At 41.2% G+C, this 22,552-nt stretch overlaps 1 protein-coding gene across 2 annotated transcripts in view; it reads right to left on the bottom strand.

Annotated features, from left to right (window-relative positions):
• tdt (terminal deoxynucleotidyl transferase) overlaps nt 1-22,552 on the bottom strand; it is a 141,048-nt gene that overhangs the window by 76,809 nt on the left and 41,687 nt on the right. For both annotated transcript variants that reach the window (XM_021580065.3, NM_001124706.1), the window contains 1 exon segment: nt 21,927-22,059. In XM_021580065.3, the coding sequence (XP_021435740.1) occupies nt 21,927-22,059 (133 nt within the window).

Genomic DNA, 22,552 nt, shown 5'->3' with positions numbered 1-22,552 from the left:
TCTCCAGCTCAGTTGTAGCACAGCAGGGAGGTCTACCTCGCAGACATAGACAGTACCTGGCTCACATGTTTAGTCTGACTGAAGATAAGGTCATAGCTTCATTGTGATAGATTCGGGGCATTTTACGCTTTGAAAGTGCTATGGCCAGTCTGATGCACAATTACACAATCACGGACAATCTGTTGCTCAGGTTGATTGAAAAGCACTTCCATCTAACCATTAAGCAACATTTTGATTTAGAACTAAGACATCATGTGCCAAATTGTAAAGTTGGAGTAATTTGAAGTGAATTACTAAGGACTGAGGCCGATCATTCTGAGTTCCACATTCTGATTCAATGAGAGACAGAAGCTGTGAGGTGAGAGAGCTAGTAAAGATTTGTAACCTTTTTGGATACACACACATCTAATGAATGGACACTACTTTCATGCAAATATGCCACAACACACTTCTGCCTAATACCAAGGCAGTGTGGTTAAGTAAATCTCTGAGCTAGCCTCTGCTGTGCTAGCAGAATGCACTTGATTGCACCACGTAAGTGTGTGTCATGAATAGCAAAACTGGAGGCCGGGGGAATATCATCAGCATAAATTCAGTTTGCCTCCAATCAAATCTCAAACACCAAGAATTTATCGAAGTGTGTTGCTCCAGAAGCCAATTTCAGTCTGGTCTTATAGTCTTAACCTAGTAAACGCAGGGACTAGGAGACTAGTTAGGATCGAGGCAAAGATGAATGGAGCAAAGTACAGCGAGTGAATACCTGCTCCAGGGTGCTCAGGACCTCAAACTGGGGCATAGGTTCACCTTCCAACAGGACAATGACCCTAAGCACACAGACAAGACAATGCAGGAGTGGTTTTGGGACAAGTCTCTGAATGTCCTTGAGTGGCCCAGCCAAAGCCCGGACTTGAACTCGATCGAACATCTCTGGAGAGACCTGAAAATAATAGCTATGTTCCCCATCCTACCTGACAGCGCTTGGAGAGGATCTGCAGAGAAGAATGGGAGAAACTCCCCAAATACAGGTGTGCCAAGCTTGTAGAGTCATACCATGTGATGATTTTAGCATGTAAATCCTTGTGGGTCAAAGACAAAAAAGTGGAATGTATGCCAGCAAAGCCACTACACAACACAACACTAAACAATACATGAATTGCACTATAACGGTGACAAACGGTGCCCACAAACTGTTAGGGCCTACATAAAGCTGTCCCAACAGCAGTCCCAACATCTTACCACTGCTACACATGGCTATCAGGAGGAGCCTTGTCTGGCAGCGAAACAGTTAATTCAGCCTCATTTTACTGCCTTTATAAAAACATAGCTGATATGGCTGACTTGCTTAAACAAATGTGGTTTCTAATGACAATTGAGATGTACTGTCACGACTTCTGCCGAAGTCGGATCCTCTCCTTGTTCGGGCGGCGTTTGGCGGTCGAAGTCACTGGCCTTCTAGCCATCACCGCTCCATTTTTCATTGTTCCATTTGTTTTGTCTTGTTCCCCGCACACCTGGTTTACATTCCCTAATCAACTGCATATATATATATTCCTCTGTTCCCCCCCATGTCTTTGTGTGGGATTGTTTTGTTATGTGTTTTGTATTGACGCACCAGGCTGGTTTTCCCCCCGGGTACTTTGTTTCAACCTGGCGTATGTTTAATTGTTAAACATTTTTGCTTATTTGTGACTTTGTCGCACTTTGTACTTTTGCCTTTGGCTGGAGGTTTGTTGGACACTTTTGTGTCCGTCTGTTGTTTGCTTCTGCCGAATAAAGTGTGCGCCTTATGACAACTCTCTGCTCTCCTGCACCTGACTTCAACACCAGTAGCGCATACGCTGACATGTACAAACTATGGCATTAGGAGACTGACAAGCAAATAAGTTTGCAATCCGTAATTTCGATTAATCCTCCTGCTGTGTTCCGTTCGAATTGGACCGATTCACAAGTTTTCTCTCTGAAAAATGTAGTTTATTTAATATGATTGTCATAAGGTTCCGGGCATCTGAACACACAAAATACATTTGGATGATTTTCATTAAATTTGGGGTGTTTTATTTCGCTTTTGTACACCTGTGGTGTTCCCGGTCAAAAATGACCGGTCATTAGAAATGAATGAGTGAGACTACAATTAATGTGTAGCATTTAGTTCAGGCACATACCCATTCATCAGATGGACATGCTTCCTCTCCCAGACTCCCACATGCATGTGTGTTTGAGCACACACACACACACACACCTCACTCCCCTTCTTAGCTTCCATGGCAACCCCCAAAATAATCTTTCCCCCAAGTGAACCAAACCTGTTGGCATTCTCACAAACAATCGCAGCATTATTTCAATAACATATAGAACTTTTCTCGCAACTCTGGTATATAAAGCTTTTTTGAGGCATTGCTCACAATTCATTCTGTGTTAGCACAATGACCTAACAATATACTGTACACTGACACTGGTGAGGAGGAGAGAGTCCTTGTTAAACTTTGACACAAAGTTGTCTGAGGGGCCAAAATGTATCTCTCTCTACAGTATCCAGAGAACTGACTATTGAATGTGTAATGGAATAATATTATAGTATCCATGTCTGGTATCTATCTGAAAGTTGTATGAGTAGAACTCTGATGCCATCTATACTGAGTATACCAAATATTAGGAACACCTTCCTCAGAGGGGTTGGGTTAAATGCAGAAGACACATTTCAGTTGAATGCATTCAGTTGTACAACTGACTAGGTATCCCCTTTCTCTTTCCCTTTCCCTTCCCTAATATTGAGTTGACTCCCCCTTTTGTCCTCAGAACATCCTCAATTCGTTGGGGTATGAACTCTATTAGGTGTCGAAAGTGTTCCACAGGGATGCTGGCCCATGTTAACTCCAATGCTTCCCACAGTTGTGCTAAGTTGGCTGGAAGTCCTTTGGGAAGTGGACCATTCTTGATACACACGGGAAACTGAGTTTTGAAAACACAACAGTGTTAGCAGTTTTTGACACAACGCGATGCGCCTGGAACCTACTACCCTTTCAAAGGCACTTAAATATTGTGTCTTGCCCATTCACCCTATGGATGGCACACATACACAATCCATGTCTCAATTGTCTCTAAGCTTGAAACTCCTTCTTTAACCCATCTCCTCCTCTTCATCTACACTGATTGAAGTGGATTTAACAAGTGACATCAATAAGGGGTGTCCTTAATGTTTTGTATACTCAGTGTATATGGATGTATGAGCTCTGTGGTAACTTATTAAAATTACTATTAATAATTAATAGATTACTAATAATTAATAAATTACTCTATGCAAAGGTATTTTTTTGTCATCTCATGAATTATGTCTTATTTACATTGGTCTCATTCCTAACGCAAGAAAAAAAAGCGACAATAGTACTGTTTGTCCATCTTGAGGCGCCATAGCCAGAATTGGAGTAACTACAATGTTGTTGATCCATCCTCAGTTTTATTCTATCACAGCCATTAAACTGCAACTGTTTTAAAGTCATTTTGGCCTCATGGTGAATTCCCTGAGCAGATTATTTCCTCTCTGGCAACTGAGTTAGGAAGAACACTTGTATCTTTGTATTGACTGGGTGTATTGATACACCAGTGTAATTAATAACTTCACCATGCTAAAAGTGGCATTCAATGTCTGCTTTATTTTTACCCATCTACCAATAGGTTCCCTTCTTTGCAATGGTATTGGAAAATTTCACTGCTCGACTGAGGGACCTTACCGTATGTGTGAGGTACAGAGATGAGGTAGTCATTAAAACAATCATGTTACACACTATTATTGCACACAGAGTGAGTCCATGCAACTTATTATGTGACTTGTTAAGCACATTTTTACTCCTGAAGTTATTTAGTCTTGCCATAACAAAGGGGTTGAATACTTAGTGACTCAAGACATTTCATTTTTTCATTTTTTAGGGAATTTGTAAAAAAAAATCTAATCTAAAAATATAATTCCACTTTGACATTGTGGGCTAACGGTAGCTAATCCCAATCCGTATACATTTGCGCAACCGCAGCATTCAAATGAGGCTACAATGAAAACTAATGGGACTGTAGCGACTGTGTTGGCATCAATATCCGGGGTGTGAACTAAGTTTCGATTCAACGTTGATTGACATGGTAATGGCCAATATTATTGGAGAAAAGTTGAAAAGAATGACGCTGTACGTTAAAGTGTGGCGTGTCCCGTAACGTACAGCACGCATTATTCAACGAATTCTGTGCCATACAGCCTGTTTGCAGCAGGTGTAACGCTTCTCTCGCAGATTAAACACAATAAATTATCAATGGTGAGTGTAAATTACTTGTGAGTTCATCAATAGTTAATTTAATCAATTGTTAATTTTTCGGCTTATCACTGCGAGTCATCATGACTCTCAAAAACCGTGACAGCCACAGTTTAATTGTGAAGATAAATTTAGCGCCACCCTAAAAACCCTACACAAACTTTCAAATAGGTATGTAATGAGACATTATATAAACTCTTTAGAATGTTTCATTTACATTTGAGGTGATAAGTTGGCAAATTCGGGTGAAAAAAGCCATTTCACCACACTACCTCCCCCTTTCACTATGATGCAGTAGCTTTCTCTTTCCAACCAGCCATTTTTAAAAAGACCAGATGTAGCTCCATTGCCTTCAATCATGCAGAGACGGGCAGCATGAAGGTCTCGTCATTGATTTTGCTGGAAAGGGGAGAAATTGTGCTTTACAATGGTATTCATATTACAGTTGACCTGGAAGTATTGTGTTTTTGGGGCGCTAAAATAAGGTCAACTGTACGGAACAGCACGATGTACAAACTTGCGTTAGCCTACATTATAGTGTGTAGGCCAGTGACCAAAAATCTCTATTTAATCCATTTTAAATTCAGGCTGTAAACTCAACAAAGTGTTGGTAAAGTCAAAAGGTGTGAAGTCACTGTAATTCATGAACCATTCCTTGTTAGCATGAACAGCACGTTTTAAATGACAATGTGATCATTGGACTAACCGCAGTGTTTTTTGGAAACGTGGGTGTTTATTATGCTGTGGTTGTCTTGGTTGCGCATAGGACAGGTTTAAACATTTGTGATTACAATGTATAAACATCCTCTCAATGCGTGGTGTGAGCGGGGAATAAATATCCTGACTTGTTTGAGAAATGGTGCAGATTCACCCCAATGTTTACAACTCAAAATGCAGTTGCCTGGAGCTCAGACGCTCTGTCTAACTGTAATTCTAACATAGCCGGGTAGGCTGAGACAATGTAGTCTCAAACATATGTTTATAACATTTAACCCTTTTATTGTTGTGTGGTAATCAGTTGAGTGTGATTTTTATTCCTATGCGTATTGTTCATATGGCCAAGTCCATTGTATATGTGAAGATATGTGTGAGTTATGAGTTTTGTCCCACCCCTCTGCTAGCCAGTGGCTAGCCGGGTGGCTGTTTTTTGATAAGCTCCACGGGATGGTCTAAGATATTTGATAGGAGTGTCCTATGTTTACATTTGTTCGCTTGTTGTTATAATGATGATTGACTATTTTCCCTTGCATGACAAAGATTACTTTGATTTCAGATTTGGACTTTTTCTGACTCAACCTATTGCTATTAAGTATTTTTCTAGCGTTTGATCTAATCACTGACACTATGGAGTCCTGGGATGAATTTCTTTGCTTCGGCTCAACGATAAAAGGGAATCACGTCGGCCTGACTGATGCCATCTATATGGATCTCTGTGGTAACTTGAATCTGTACAGGGTACATTTTAAATTACTTCACGCAAAGGGATTTATTGTCCTCTCAGGCATTTTTTCTTATTTACATTGGTCTCCCTCACATAAGCCTATGACATCCTGTAGAGATTGGGCCTGGATGATCAGGTTACTGTAAACTTGGTATCATTTGATTGATAAATAGTGGTTGGTTTTCAGAAGTTAAAAATGAAATGAAGGTCTGTGGTTCTCTTATCCTGTATATTGTCCATTGAAGAAAGGTTGGATAGTATTTTTCTCATTTCCTAGGCTTCTAGGCATCTTGTTGTTCCTGCTTTGCCTGGAAACTCTTGTTAATGCTTGTTAATTCTTCGTATCTTAAGCGTTATGCCTTGTATGTGATTTAATACATTTTACAAAGTGAATAAATAACATTTGCTTTGATATTCACTTCTTATGAATATTCCTTGATCTTAGTCAGCTAAACGCATAATACTTGATTGCACATGGTTTTTCTATAATGTTAAATGGAGTCAGATATTCAGTTGAAAAGACTTTGATCATATTCATTGCATAGTGTTATCTATAAAAAATGCATATCAAATATTACCTCACTACATAACCATAAACCTAACCATAACCCCTAACTCTAGCTAACGTCAGCCACCTAGCTAACGTTGGCGTTAGCCACCTAGCCAAAGGTTAGCCATAACAAATTGTAATTTGTAACATTTCATACGAAATGGATGATGGACATCCACAAATGAATACATACCATATGAAACGTAAAATATCATACTGAATGGAGAGAGATGGATTTCCATTTACTATGTTACGTCTACCCCTGAGTCCAGGTTGCTAAAATGGGATGAAAGCTCCATTACCAAGGAGAGGCAGCTTTTACAGTACAGTCACTGAGTCATGGCATCAGTTTAGAGGCTTTCTTTCGTCTACAGTCGGCAGATACTTCTGAATAAACCCTGGTTTTAAAGGCCCTGGTTAAAGGCTGTACCCATAAACCATGTGTCACGCCCTGACCTTAGAGATCCTTTTATGTCTCTATTTTGGTTTGGTCGGGGCTTGAGTTGGGGTGGGCATTCTATGTTTTGTGTTCTATGTTTTCCATGTCTTTGTGTTTGGCCGGGTATGGTTCGCAATCAGGGACAGCTGTCTATCGTTGTCTCTGATTGGGAACCATACTTAGGTACCCTTTTTCCCACCTGTGTTTGTGGGAGGTTGACTTTCTTTATGGCACTTTGCCGTTGAGCTTCACGGTTTGGTTTTGTATTGTTTATTGTTTTGTTGGCGTCCTTCTTAAATAAAAGATCATGTACGCTCCCCACGCTGCACCCTGGTCCTCTCCTTTCATCAGCCGTGACACCATGGCTGTGTTCAAGTTATCCGGCCTAAGCAACAACAGTTTCTGAGACAACTACATCTACTACTGTGTGCTGTATACCTGATCTGTAGTTTCTGTACATACAGCTTATAACATTATTATATTGGGAAAAACTGTAATATTATTGTGCAGAACATATAAAATATAAATGGATATTTACAAGTAAATGACAGGGGCGACACGGATGAATAATAGATTTGTCGGTTGTTTGGCTGTGCTTAGAATCTTATTAAAAAACACATTTTAATAAGTTAGCTACGGTATGGCAGCTAGAAAATCATAATACTTTCCTGATTCTTTAATGTGTTTTCATTAACAGCTCCTATATTCTTGAGGATCTTGGGGAACAGTTTTGTTGGCTAAGATGATACACCTGAACATACTGTAGTGGGTGAGTCCACATGCTGTCAGTATCCTTAAGGATAGGCATAATTGCATCTAGCAATATGTTATTTCCCAAAAATGTATCACAAAATTGGCAAAGGATTTAAGTGATGACTTATCCTCAAAAACATTCTTAGGATGCCAGGGAGAACTCTACAAACACTATAAATAATTCAAATGCTTCCTATACGATTCCACAATACAGAGAAAGTTGCAGTTCAATGGAGCAAGTTGAGCTAATGCATTTTTTAAGTGAAAAAGTCATTGACAAAAAAGAAATGTCATGGCTGGGATCTGTGATAACATCACTGCAAATAAACACAGCACCTTATTGACACCTCAGTCTTTTCACACTCTGAAGTGGCAGACAGCTTTTTCTGTATCTCTTTTTAATCTTCCTTGTTACCCTCCTTCCACAGCTGTCCTCTCCATAAAGGTGAACGTCACAAGCATCAAATCACTAATGCCAACAAATCCTCACAAACTTCTCCAACTGAAGTGTCATCAAGGCTATGGGCTATAGATTGTGCAGGAGTGCAGATTCTCAGAAACTTTGAATGGCAAATTATTATTATCTATGCTAGGTGGAGATTTTATTTTAGACAGAGGCTGCGTTTCCAAAGGTAACCGCCCCGTTCCACCCCCTCCCACCCCCTGGCATTTGTGGCATTTGAATTGTCTTCTGGAACATATGAACTTTCATGTGCCTTAATAACAAACTTGTATGTCATCCATAAATATGAATCAAATTGTTAAATTACGAGCCTAGTAGGTTTAGCCACAGAAAAAGAAAGGAACCTTCCCGCTAGCCATGACTGGCTGAGATAATGGATGGGCAGGACATGCCGGGAGATGAGTTTGAATTAGTCTGCCATGTAGCATGCTTCTGTCTATAACATGAGGTGTTCAGTATGTGTTGACAGTCCTTTCTACCGCGCCGTTTCGCAACAACATTGATGCCCAGAATTTAGCAGCCGCTATCGACAGATCAATTGGAAAAAGTGATGGGCTACTTTCTGCACCCACCACGGTCAGTGTGGACCGGCGTGACTTGACACAATGCTGGCCAAACAAGATGTTTTTCCAAGTCTGCCAATCGTGACCCATCCACCCAGCTAGATGTGGCTGGGGGGTGGTTATAGAATTTCCTTCACATCACCCATCAATTTAGACAAGTGTGTTGGGTACGCATCATCTAGTAATGATAAAATATTTATTACATATTTTTCTCGACACTTTCTGTTTTTGAAATTGCTACAATGCAAGTAACCACTTCACTGTAACGTTTACACCTTCTATATCCTGTGCATGTGACAAATAAACATACATTTGATTTGATATAGCATGTGTTTACCATGTGGCCTCACATGTGAATCCTTAAAGAGATGGGAGGGCTAGGGCTTAAGAGGGTGTGAACGATGCTGAATGGGTGTAGACAAAGAAGAGCTCTCCAGTAGGTGTACCAAATTTTGGGACACCTACTGGAAAAGTGGGGTTCCATCCAAAGTGTGGTTCCAAGTTTCAAAGCAAAATTACTTCCCCATTGTTCCTCAACTGCAATGTATGATATACAATTGTATAGCTTGGAGTCTCTACTTTTATCCAATATAAAAAACACAATTTCAAATTTTCTACATAAGACCGAATTGAGGCAGTCAGTCACATTTGTGGTCACCCTCCATTCACATTTCTCACTGTCAATCATGATTGATAATTATTCAAATTATACCAGTGAAACTTCCATGCAGAATCTGCATGCCAACCATTCTTCTTGAGTTATGTACAGTGTTGTTTAGATTTTTTTAGCAAAGCACATATTTTGCCTAGGGGTGAGTGCTGTTGAGTTTTGGCCCTATTAGAGAAAAATGTGACCATTCGCACAACCATCCTATAATCTCATAAGAAATTAGGTGATGTTTTTTGTCTTACAGTAACGTTATATTTTGCTATTACATTATTATCACCTTTATGTGATGTAGAGGAGGATGAGTGGAGAGCCCCTCACTGTTAAGAACATTTGAATGATATAATAACATTTAGTTTTGGTATAATAGGTCTCCACTGCAAAGGTGTTTCATCAACCCTGAGAATATCTCCATGGCGATGTGCATGTTCTCTCGCCAGTCGATGGTTCGATTATGAACTTCAGGGGGTCACCTGGCTCGAAGAACAACTCTATAGCAACCAGTCATGATGTAAATTAGATTATGGTATTTGCTTTTTGAACTACTTCCAGACCTGAGTTCAAATACAACTGGAAATAATTTAGATGTGCTTGCTTCAGCTTGCAATGGAACCAATAGAAAAGTCCCAAAAGTGCAAACCCTGCCCACCCGACAATCCAGGCAGGTAAAAAGGTCACCCAGGTCTGGCTGCTTTGAGCTTTGAATACTTGAAATCTCTTCCTCATACCCTGCAAACAATAATGAGTCGTTGTGGCGTCCCGGGATATTACGAAATGGTCACTTAAAGTCATCAGGATGTTGTGTCATGGTCCCTTGGAGATTTTGTCTAGTTCCCGGTTGGTCCCAAGGAACATCCCCAAGGACGATTTTAGGACATTCTTGGAAAGTTGTGTCATGGTCCCCTGAAGGTTTTGTCTAGTTCTCGGTTTGTCCCGGGGACATCCCTGAGGACATATTTAGGACTTTCTTGGGATGTTGGATCATGGTCCCTTGCAGGCTCCCTCAAGGTTTTGGGATTTTGTGTAATGAAGGTTTTTGTCTAGTTCCAGGTTTGTCCCGGGGATGTCACCTGATGGTCGCAAAGAAACCTTCTCCCAACAAACAAACAGAATGTTCTACCCAGGGCACGTGCACCGTAGTTTCCTAACACATCACTCCTTGATACTGTTGCCAAGCCCATCAAGGCTCTGATTGGTGAACCACTGATCCAGTCACAGCTCTTTACACACAAAGAGTGCTTTTAACTTACATATTTAGCACACTTTGACATAAATGATTAGATTCTGTATGTTTATTCATACAATAATTATTATGTATTATAAACTGGGTAGTTTGGATACTGGATGCTGATTGGCTATAACAGCATTAAGCCGTATGTACAGTATGTGAGACTGTATCATGACTATGATGTTTATCCTTTTCACCTTGATATCATTGCACATTTTCACCTCAATAAAATGCCTGCATCAACAATAGTTCAACACGCCAATGTAGAAAATAAGCGTTTAGAAAAAAGGGATACATTGTGAGTTTGGGAATACAACAAAAACTGAGCTGAACATCATCCTACGGGGCTTTTATAGTTCAGTGAGAAACATGAACAGCGAAGAATATGCAATTAGCAGCTACGCTGGACACAGTGCTCGTTTGAACTGACATATCAACGACGCCCCTCTCAGTCTGGCATGGAGTATACAAAAGGACACGAATTCACAACAAGCAACAATGCTGCCAAAGACTGCAAAAAAAAGCTGTCTCTTCGCAGATTTAAATAAACCACTGCTTCCGAACCACCATGATCCAGAAACTGCTGGAAGCTTGACTAGAGGCATGAGAAATATTGTCTGTCATAGGACACAGATACTCAACATCTTCAAAATTACCGGAGGCCAAATCTGGAAGCGAGGAGGTGGTGGAGCACTTACTGTTCTCTGACAACACAGCAGCAGCTCCCCCAGCTAAAATAACCGCATTCATTTCCAGCAGCGTGGCACCAAAAACAAACCATTACATGGGGAAGCCATCAACAAATGATAACATGGGACAATTTTTCATCCAGATCAACATTAATAAATAATTGCCATGTCTTTGTCACTCTAGAAGTAGCGCTAATGCTCGGTTTTTGCATACATTTAATGTAAGCCTGCGAGCTAGCCTGTGGTTATGTTGCAATGCAGCCAGTCTAGCAATAAGACTTTTGACCGGACTACCTTTTCTGGCGGAATGTATTTATTATGAATTTATTTCTTAAAGCAACATTTTCAATTTACATGTGTAGTTCCTTGCCTTTCTGTGTTGGCAACCGGTATATAAAAACAATAAGGTACCTCGGAAGTTAGTTTTTTCTTGGCTCATTGCTCTCTAGCGACTCCTTGTGGCAGGCCGGGTGCCTGCAGGCTGACTTCGGTCGTCAGTTGAACACTGTTTCCTCCGACACATTGGTGCAGCTAGCTTCCAGGTTAAGCGAGCAGGTGTTAAGAAGCGTGGCTTGGCGGGTCATGTTCCGGAGGACACATGACTCGACCTTCGCCTGTCCTGAGCCCGTTGGGGAGTTGCAGCGATGAGACAAGATCATAATCACGAATTTGGGGAGAAAAAGGGGGTAAAAATTACCACAAAAAATACAGGGGACCATGACACTGCTTCCCAAGAACATTCAGGGAAACATGACACAACCTCCCAAGAACATCCTAAAACGTCCTCGGGGATGTCCCCGGGACAAATTTGGAACTATTCTATTCATATGTGAGTTCCAAAATGAGATTGTTACACAACAGGACTGCCCTAAAACCAAGGCACGCTCTCTGTTAATTATCTATTGGCTATGTTCAACTTGTCAATTCCCATGATCTTCTAACAGCAGTTTGAATTGAGGTATGTTCTGCCTCCTCATTAATTCACATAAAAGAAGCCCATTTCATTGTGGCGGATCATTTACATTTTAGGCTTGCTATGCTAATGTAGGGTGAGAATTATCTAGATGAGCCAGACAAATTTTTCTCTTCGATGACGGACGAAGTACTCCACCAGTGCTTCAGTCAGAACAGAATCTGGCAGAACTTTTCCTCCTAGTGCATTTTCCAGTTGGCGCCTGTATTGCCTTCATTGTCGTTTTCCTTACTAATAATTACTGTGTGTGTTTCTATCAAAGTGCCTTATTACATTATCATAATACAATTTATGTATATTGTGTTGTCATTTTTACTGTAGCACACCATATTTATGTATAGGGCATAATGTATTCCTTTATAACAGCGGACACACAAGGTACTGATTTCATAACCTTTATGGTGTTATACTCAATTGTGCTTATGTAGTAAAAAAATAAAATAATTAGTTCTGTTAAACAATGCTAATGGCGTCAATGCAGCATTAGCTTGTGTTGTATCCTATTGCCGCTTTCAAAACAACTGGGAACTCTGACTTCCGACTTCAGTGCGTTCAAGACAACTAGGAACTCTGGAAAAAACTAGCTCCAACTGGGAAAACTCGGAATTCCAAAAGGGAACTCAGGCCTCTGTCTAGAGCTCCAACTTTCCGACCTGAAGATCGCAGACATCATGATTTGACCGTACTTTTCTGAGTTCCCAGTTGTCCGGAAAGCATCATAAACACATTATTTGAAGCTACCCTGGTCTTACCGTGACCATTGCATTAGCCTGTGTATTAATTTGGCCTGCATAGATCTGTCCTGCCCTACACTGTTCGTACTTGTAATATTGTTTTATTTCTATATCTTGATATTTTATTCTAATTAGCAATAATTCCTCTTTATTCTGTACTTTCAGAAACCACACACACACACACACACACACACACACACACACACACACACACACACACACACACACACACACACACACACACACACACACACACACACACACACACACACACACAAAGCTGTTTATCATGTCTGCCTTATCCACTGCCCCCATTTTGTAATTATAGCTAAGCGCACACTCTCCCGTCAGGTGGTCCACCCCTGTGGCTCTCTCTTCTCCTGTAGCTCCAAGGTATGTGATTGGTCTCCTCCACTATGTCTCCCACCAGCTCCTCTGTCAGAAAAAGTTTGGAGCACTCTGCTTCAGAGGGAGATGGCCAGGGGCTTTGCACTCCAGACTGGGACTAGTCAAAGCCAACAGCAGGGCCAAGAGGGGTGAAATGATGTGATTGGCTGCCAGTGTGGTGATACTGATGATGTGTTTCCACAGATGGTTTGTTTACTGTATGTTTTACCCTGGAAACTAATGTGACCCTGTAGAAACTAACGTGACTCCGTAAAGACATTTGTTATTATAAGAAGCTAAAATGTTGAGTAAAATACCTGTAAAAGTAATATATTGGAATATTCTGTTAATTAATTGTGAAAGCACTGTTTTCCTATTGAGATGTAATGCATTGGAAATTGTACACTGTCTCTTCAAAAAAGAACATCAAGTTGAGAATTCCATCATGCAAGAGGTCAGTCAGTTCCGTGATTGCTATCATAGAAGACCTACACTACTAAAACAAAAGATGTAGTAATTTAACCAAGCCCCTCATATAAAGTTGCCAAAACAAAGATGGACTGTAGTTGTCAGTCATTTCAAGGGTGTTTCCGGTCTAAAACAAAAATCAAGACGTGAAAATGTTCAAATATCTACAAGAGAAGACTGCAATGGGAAGAAATACATAGCTAGCTAGCAAGCATGATCCTGTGGCGGATTTGTTGCAGGGAGGAGAGAGAAACTACCAACCGTTAGTTGATGTACTCTTGTTTTCTAGCTGTGAACAATCCAAGTAAAGGATAAAAATGTAATCAGAAAGGGAAAATGTTGTAGTTGAAATTGAGAAGAAATTGCCTGAGTGAGTGAGCTGAAAGAAAATATGCGAGAATCTGAAACTAAAAATTTGTGAGGACATTGCAAATTCATCTAATTTGTTTGAGAAGAGCTATGATTCAGTACTTAGAGAGAGATGTATCTTTCATTGAACCAGGAAAGTCAGTTAAGAACAAAATCTTATTTACAATGACGGCCTACCTCAGCCAAACCCTGATGACGCAATTGGGACTCCCAATCATGGCCGGACATGATACAGCCTGGATTCAAAACCAGGGACTGTTGACCACTGGGACCGCTTGGACAGAGAAGCAGTGCCTTAGACCGCTGAGCCACTCGGGAGAAGAGGTTACTCAGGTGAAATATCATGGACTTGCAGTGCTTTTGGCAGTAAATTATCAGATTGACAGCTTGGGAAACGTGGGTGATGTTGTTGAAGATGCATCAGTACATCAGGATGGGGATCATGGGCAGCCGGTTGTGGTTGACGCCCTCTTGTGGTGGATGATAGTACTACTGCTACAGGCATTTCTTCTCACAAACCAGCCAGTGCAATTGAGTCAGATAATAACCCCAGACGAGTGCAGGTGTACACCCCACGTACATAAAATAGTTCTGAATCAGTAGTCAGATTGGTGAAGTTGGCCAGAAGGATACATTGAACTTCAACAGTCTTGAGATGCAGATTGAAAGATCTGAAAAAAATCTGTTGAAGGTGAAATTGTTGAAGCTGTCATTCAGTCGATCGCTCCAGAGGTTAAACTGAAATGCTACCTAGAAAGCAGAACTGAGTTGACACTGAACACATTGAGACAAATACTTAGAACTCAAGAACCCACAGAAACACCTATTCAGTTCTTAGTGCATACAATGGGCATCAGACAGAAAGTCTTCTTTGCATCAGAACGAGCTAAAGCTGGATTTCAGTACAACTCAAACACAGTTTTTGCAGACAGTGATGACAGGTCTCCAAGATGACGTCATATCTGGAGATCTCAAGCCTTGCTTACAGGACCCAAATGTGAAGGACGAGACATTACTGGAGAAGATGAATACTGTCTACAGTCTGGAGATGGAAAAGAACATCAAGATGTCAGCCTTATTGAAGAGCAAAGAAGCTAAAGTAGTTGCAGTTCAGGAAGAGGAGAAAGATTGCACAGAACAGGCCAGTGGTCTTAGGAAGGAGAATGGTCACGCACCTAAAATAAATACACTGATTGGGAAGCTTAAAGCTGGAAACAAAGCCATCTGTGATACTCTTCAATACCTCACCACAGAAGTAGCCAGCCTTTCTCAGACCAATAGGACAAGGATAGGGAAGTACCACTCCAGCCACGTACAAAATAATATACTCTGATGGTGGTGATGGTAAAAGCAAACCAAGATGCTGTCAACAGTGTGAAGAGTCCAACCCTGATGGAAGAAATGGGCACTGTTACAAATGTGTCAGTAATGAACACTTCGCTGTAGGCTGTCATAAACGAAGAGAGAATACTGCAACTAAACTCATCAAAAAAAGAAACGTCCTCTCATTGTCAACTGCGTTTTTTTCAGCAAACTTAACATGTGTAAATATTTGTATGAACATAACAAGATTCAACAACTGAGACACATACTGAACAAGTTCCACAGACATGTGACTAGCATAAATGGAATAATGTGTCCCTGAACAAAGGGTGGGGGGGTTCAAAACCAAAAGTAACAGTCAGTATCTGGTGTGGCCACCAGCTGCATTAAGCACTGCAATGCAGCTCCTCCTCATGGACTGCACCAGATTTGCCAGTTCTTGCTGTGAGATGTTACCCCACTATTCCACCAAGGCACCCGCAAGTTCCCGGTCATTTCTGAGGGGAATGGCCCTAGCCCTCACCCTCCATTCCAACAGGTCCCAGATGTACTGAATAGGATTGAGATCCGGGCTCTTCACTGGCCATGGCAGAACACTGACATTCCTGTCTTGCAGGAAATCAAGCACAGAAGGAGCAGTATGGCTGGTGGCATTGTCATACTGTAGGGTCATGTCAGGATGAGCCTGCAGGAAGGGTACCACATGAGGGAGGAGGATGTCTTCCCGCTAACGCAAAGCATTGAGATAGCCTGCAATGACAACAAGCTCAATCCGATGATGCTGTGATACACCGCCCCAGACCATGACAGACCCTCCACCTCCAAATCGATCCCGCTCCAGAGTACAGACCTCGGTGTAACGCTCATTCCTTCAACAATAAACGCAAATCTGACCATCACCCCTGGTGAGACAAACTCGCGACTCGTCAATGAAGAGCACTTTTTGCCGATCCTGTCTGGTCCAGTGACGGTGGGTTTGTGCCCATAGGCGGTGTTGTTGCCGGTGATGTCTGGTGAGGACCTGCCTTACAACAGGCCTACAAGCCCTCAGTCCAGCCTCTCTCAGCCTATTGCGGACAGTCTGAGCACTGATTGAGGGATTGTGCGTTCCTGGTGTAACTCGGGCAGTTGTTGTTGTTGCCATCCTGTACCTGTCCCGCAGATGTTTGGATGTACCGAACCTGTGCAGGTATTGTTACACGTGGTCTGCCACTGCGAGGACGATCAGCTGTCCATCCTGTCTCCCTGTAGCGCTGTCTTACCCGTCTCACAGTATGGACATTGCAATTTATTGCCCTGGCCACATCTGCAGTCTTCATGCCTCCTTGCAGTGTGCCTAAGGCATTTTCACGCAGATGAGCAGGGATCCTGGGACACATTCTTTTGGTATTTTCCCAGAGTCAGTAGAAAGGCCTCTTTAGTGTCCTAAGTTTTCATAACTGTGACCTTAATTGCCTACCGTCTGTAAGCTGTTAGTGTCTTAACGACCGTTCCACAGGTGCATGTTCATTAATTGTTTATGGTTCATTGAACAAGCATGGGAAACAGTGTTTAAACCCTTTACAATGAAGATCTGTCAAGTTATTTGGATTGTTACGAATTATCTTTGAAAGACAGGGTCCTGAAAAGGGATGCTTGTTTTTTTGCTGAGTTTACAAGCAAGATTGAGATTACTCTCACTAAAACATGTGCAGCTGAAACAGAGAGACAGTTGCCACTTTCAAGGAAGCAAGAGAGAGCTGCCAAGTTGTTAGGACAAATATGTCTAGTCCAGTGCTCTCTTGACAGAATCAACACCTTGTTGATAACAGTTGTCCCCGACGTGATATAGTGGTTGTAGGCCTAGCTACTCCCTCTACCGACAATATTAGAAAGATAAACAAACCATCTGGCGACAAATCATCAGTAATTTTATCCGATTCTTGCATAGATTGTAATGGATGCATATGATGTGTGTAAAATATATATTTTTATGGTTGTATGGATTATGATGAGGTAATGGTAAGTCATTTTCCGGCTATGTGTGGAGCCATGTTTCTTGACATCATTCAATGTGGTCTCGGTGGCACGTAAACGTCTGTCAGACCAAGGATGTTACAGCAAAATGAAGTGAAGGGATGGTTCACTCATCTTTCGAGTAAACTACCAGAAGTGAATGATGGTAGACGACACACCCACGTCACATTTAACATGCATACTGCAAGCAGACCCAACTCATCTGGTCACCTCTTATCTTTGGTTGACACAGAAAAACAAACATGGTGGCTCGCACAAACTCTATCCACCGTGGGATTACTTGAGACTTTTAGAAAGTATTTTGCTCAATTATTTCAATCACTTGTGAGCTCACCCATGATGTGATGAATTGTAAATAGTAATTGGTATTAGCTAATACATATTATGCTTTCTATCAGCTGAGAGTTGGCTAAATATGACGGCTTGTGTCAGCTCATTTTTACTCAGTTAGCGCTAGGACTAATGTAGCCTACATTTTCCGATGTGGATGAGAATTATGCTATGCTGTTGCTACTGTGAATGTCTGAACATTACATCTCAAAATAAACTGCTCCCATTGAGGACATAACCTTGTCAAGACTGAAAAATGTTCTATGAAGAAACATTGACCCGCTCAAAAGCTGCCTGTTGCGTCAATCGTTAACTAGACGTTCTGCTGAAGTGTTCTAGTCACACCGATTTGTGTTCATACACGTTAAAGGGCAAGACGAAACCTCCAGGGGACCATGACACGATGGTCCAAGGACGTTCAGGTGACCATGACACAATGTTCCAAAAACATCCTAAAAACGTTCCCAGGTCATAAAGGTCCCCCTTAGAATGTTTCCTTGGGACCATCATGTGACGTTCTAAGGACTAGTAAAATAAAGGTCCTTCTAACAGACTAAAATAGTCCTGACGTTGTCCCCAGTGACATACTGGGAACTAGACAAAGGTCCCCCAGAGAACGTCCCCTTCGGACAATCACACAACGTTCTTAGAACATTCTCAGAACTTCACATGAATAACATTGCGCCGAAACCCTTAGGAGACCTTGTAATGAATGCTCAGGGAGAAAATAGGGTAGATTCATGCGCAGAGAGCGGCAGATGTTTTTTAAGTTTATTAAGCCTTCACAGAAGGCAGGAATTGTGGTCACAGGCAGGCAATGGTCAAACACAGGTAGGCAGTCAAAAACAAACAATATCTCACAACCCTACAAAAAGAAAGAAATTAACTAATTAGGGAGCTGATGAGACCAGGTGAGAAACGAACACAGGTGAAATCAATGAACAAAAATGAAAGACAGGGCTACGTTCCAGAACACAAAGAAACAGGGCTAAGTCCAAGAACACAAAGAAAGAGAACACAAGGTTGACTAAGAAAAGAAACGCAGAACCTTACAGACCTACTGGGAATGTCGCTGAATGTCCTCAGGACGTCCCCAGTTTTCTGGGTAATAAACACATCTTGTAGCTGCAAATCAATAAAATAAATCAGCTACAGTTCCTCCTCTCAACTCCAATCATGTTAACTACCCATGATGCTTTAATCACTTTTTAATCTCCCCCTCTTCCCCCCAGTGAAGACGATATTTACATAATCAATTATCATTCCAGCTGTCATCCCTCCATAGGGTGCAAGAGTCATGGGACATTTACAGCTGTTTCCAGAAGATCAACCACACTTGAGCGGAGAGGTTATTGGTACACAGGCCTATGAGGGACGAAAATGCTAATCGATTCAGTATGCTAGTGTGGCTGCCCAGAGCGTTACAAAGAACTATACTTCCACCATTTATTATTGAGGGAAGTATCCACAGTAAGGTGACTGGAATCTTTATAGAAATAGCCTGGGGGGGGGGGGGGGGGACATCCTAAAAAGTAGAAAAAGTAGAAAAAAAAACTACATTTGAAGAAAAAGAAATCAGTGTGTTTCTCTTTCCACCAATTTTACCTACTGTGTGTAAAGGATTATACTGTATTATCAAGGACTATACTGTACTGTCAGAGAGAGAGAGAGAGAAAGAATGAGAGAGAGAGAAAGAGAAAGAGAGAGGGATATAGAGAAAAAAAGAGAGAGATGGTTGGGGTGATGACAACAGAGAACAAGGAGATTAGGTTGGAGTCATTAAAACTCGTTTTTCAACCACTCCACATAGTCCTTGTTAACAAACTATATATTTGGCAAGTCGGTTAGGGCATCTACTTTGTGCATGACACAAGTAATTATTCCAACAATTGTTTACAGACAGATATTTCACTTATAATTCACTGTATCACAATACCAATGGGTCATAAGTTTACATACACTAAGTTGACTGTGCCTCTAGACAGCTTGGAAAATTCCAGAAAATGATGTCTTGGCTTTAGAAGCTTCTGATAGGCTAATTGACATAATTTGAGTCAATTGGAGGTGTACCTGTGGATGTATTTCAAAGCTTACTTCAAACTCAATGCCTCTTTGCTTGACATCATGGGAAAATAAAAAAATATCAACCGAAGCCTCAGAAAAACAACTGTAGACCTCCACAAGTCTGGTTCATCCTTGGGAGCAATTTCCAAACGCCTGAAGGTACCATGTTCATCTGTACAAACAAAAGTACACAAGTATAAACACCATGGGACCACGCAGACGTCATACCGCTCAGCAAGGAGATGTGTTCTGTCTCCTAGAGATTAACATACTTTGGTGCGAAAAGTGCAAATCAATCCCAGAACAACAGCAAATGACCTTGTGAAGATGCTGGAGGAAACAGGTACAAAATAATATATAGCCACAGTCAAACAAGTCCTATATCGACATAACCTGAAAGGCCGCTCAGCAAGGAAGAAGCCACTGCTCCAAAACTGCCATAAAAAAAGCTGGTGACAAAGATCGTACTTTTTGGAGAAATGTCAACTGGTCTGATGAAACAGAAATAGAACTGTTTGGCCATAATGACCATCATTATGTTTGGAGGAAAAAGAGGGATGCTTGCAAGCTGAAGAACACCATCCCAACGTGAAGCACGGGGGTGGCAGCATCATGTTGTGGGGGTGCTTTGCTGCAGGAGGGACTGGTGCACTTCACAAAATAGATGGCATCATGAGGTAGGAAAATTATCTGGATACATTGAAGCAACATCTCAAGACATCAGTCAGGAAGTTAAAGCTTGGTCGCAAATGGGTCTTCCATATGGACAATGACCCCAAGCATACTTCCAAAGTTGTGGCAAAATGGCTTAAGTACAACAAAGTCAAGGTATTGGAGTGGCCATCACAAAGCCCTCACCTCAATCCTATAGAAAATATGTGGGCAGAACTGAAAAAGAGTATGCGAGCAAGGAGGTCTACAAACCTGATTCATTTCACCCAACTTATTGTGGGAAGCTTGTGGAAAGCTTCCTGAAACATTTTAACCAAGTTAAACAATTTAAAGGCAATGCTACCAAATACTAATTGAGTGTATGTACACTTCTGACCCACTGGGAATGTGATGAAATAAATAACATCTGAAATAAATCATTCTCTCTCTACTTTTACTCTGACATTTCACATTCTTAAAATAAAGTGGTGATCCTAACTGACTTAAGACAAGGATTTTTACTAGGATTAAATGTCAGGAAATGTGAAAAACTGAGTTTAAATATATTTGGCTTAGGTGTATGTAAACTTCTGACTTCAACTGTAAGTGTTACTGACCGTTGGCTAACCAGCAGCAGGCCTGTCATTCCCGTAGAGAAGAGAAGCGCAGCGCATGTCCTTATGGAAGACTGCTCTTGCATTATTTAACACCACACCACCACATTTTTACACCACCATAGAGCCCAGAGCTCCGAACTCACTGAAGCACACTGTGCTACACATAAATAGAGCACAACGGAAATTGACATAAAGAGCCTCCCTTTGTAGCCGCCTAGCCAGCAATTTATGTGAATGTAGCTACTGTAGTAATTACTGTAGGGCACCATATATGCTTGATGCTTCTATACACACTCTTCTCTCTTCTCTCTTGGCAGGAACTAACGAACCATGTATGTCATAAAGTATGTAGAATGAACTCCTTGTGCATAACAGATATTGGAGTAAGTCAAGGCAGATTGAACTGTCCAATTTATTTCTCTATCACTTTTTCACAAGCACATGCACACACATGCATGTGCACGCACAAATATGCACACACACACACAAATTACAGAGGGGATTTCCTAGACTCTAGGGAATCCCCACTATGTAATGTGTGTGTGTGTGTGTGTGTGTGTGTATGTGCGTGCGTGCGTGTGTGCGTGCATGCGTGTGCATGTGTGTGTGCTTGTGAAAAAGTCAGAGAGAATAAATTGGACAGCTAGAGGGTCATGGACCCGCTCATGGTTTGTATCATTCTTAAAAAAATTAAAATGGGCTCAATAATATTAGAGATATAGTTCATTTAATGTTCCAAGTGTCATTTGATTCCTGCAACAGTGGGGTTGTATTCATCAGACAACAACAAGGAACTAAGACTATTGCATACTGTACAGACAGTGTTGTATTTGGCCTACTATGTCAAACTCTACAAACACTCAAATACATGTACACTGACAAGCTGAGACATGAGTTGTACTGTACCTGCGAAAGCCACCTGTCAGAGCCAGTATAGCATCGGGTGCGATCCAGTGGACTGTCTCTTCGATGATGCATCCAACAGCTTTGGCCTCGGCTTTACTGACAGCCTTGGAGATGTCACTGTAATACAGGAAACCTGAAGGGAAAATGTCAAAATCGGTCTGTCTGAAGTGGGCAATAGCTGCAGTAGAATTGTGGAGGATGTACAGTATAGTAATTTACCTGTAATTTTGGAAGTATTCAAGAATTTTGTGGATGTTCATAACATGTCAAATATATAATGAAATAACAATAAATATGAACTAGAATCACAAAGCTGTTAAATATTCTCCTGAGTATAACCTATCAACTTAGTGAATACTTTTGCTGTTTAATGTGAAGATTTCAACATGGAATATATTTGATGTTTTAAACGTGCTGATGTAAAGCTACATGAAACGTATCATGCTGCATGACATACTCATGTGCAAATTAAATGTCTCATACATGGGGAATGCATTTAACACTGCACACCTAAGTGCTAAAGCTCTCTGAGCCCCCCCAAAAAATACAATTAAAAGTGAGAATATAACCTAATTGATGTTCAAGGACTACAGATATTATTCTAAATTCATGTGACAATAAGAAAT

This window comes from Oncorhynchus mykiss, chromosome 23 (genome assembly GCF_057628025.1).
Source record: "Oncorhynchus mykiss isolate SJ-2025 chromosome 23, ASM5762802v1, whole genome shotgun sequence".
In the NCBI taxonomy this organism is placed as follows: domain Eukaryota; kingdom Metazoa; phylum Chordata; class Actinopteri; order Salmoniformes; family Salmonidae; genus Oncorhynchus; species Oncorhynchus mykiss.
This window is presented reverse-complemented; position numbering and strand designations above follow the sequence as displayed.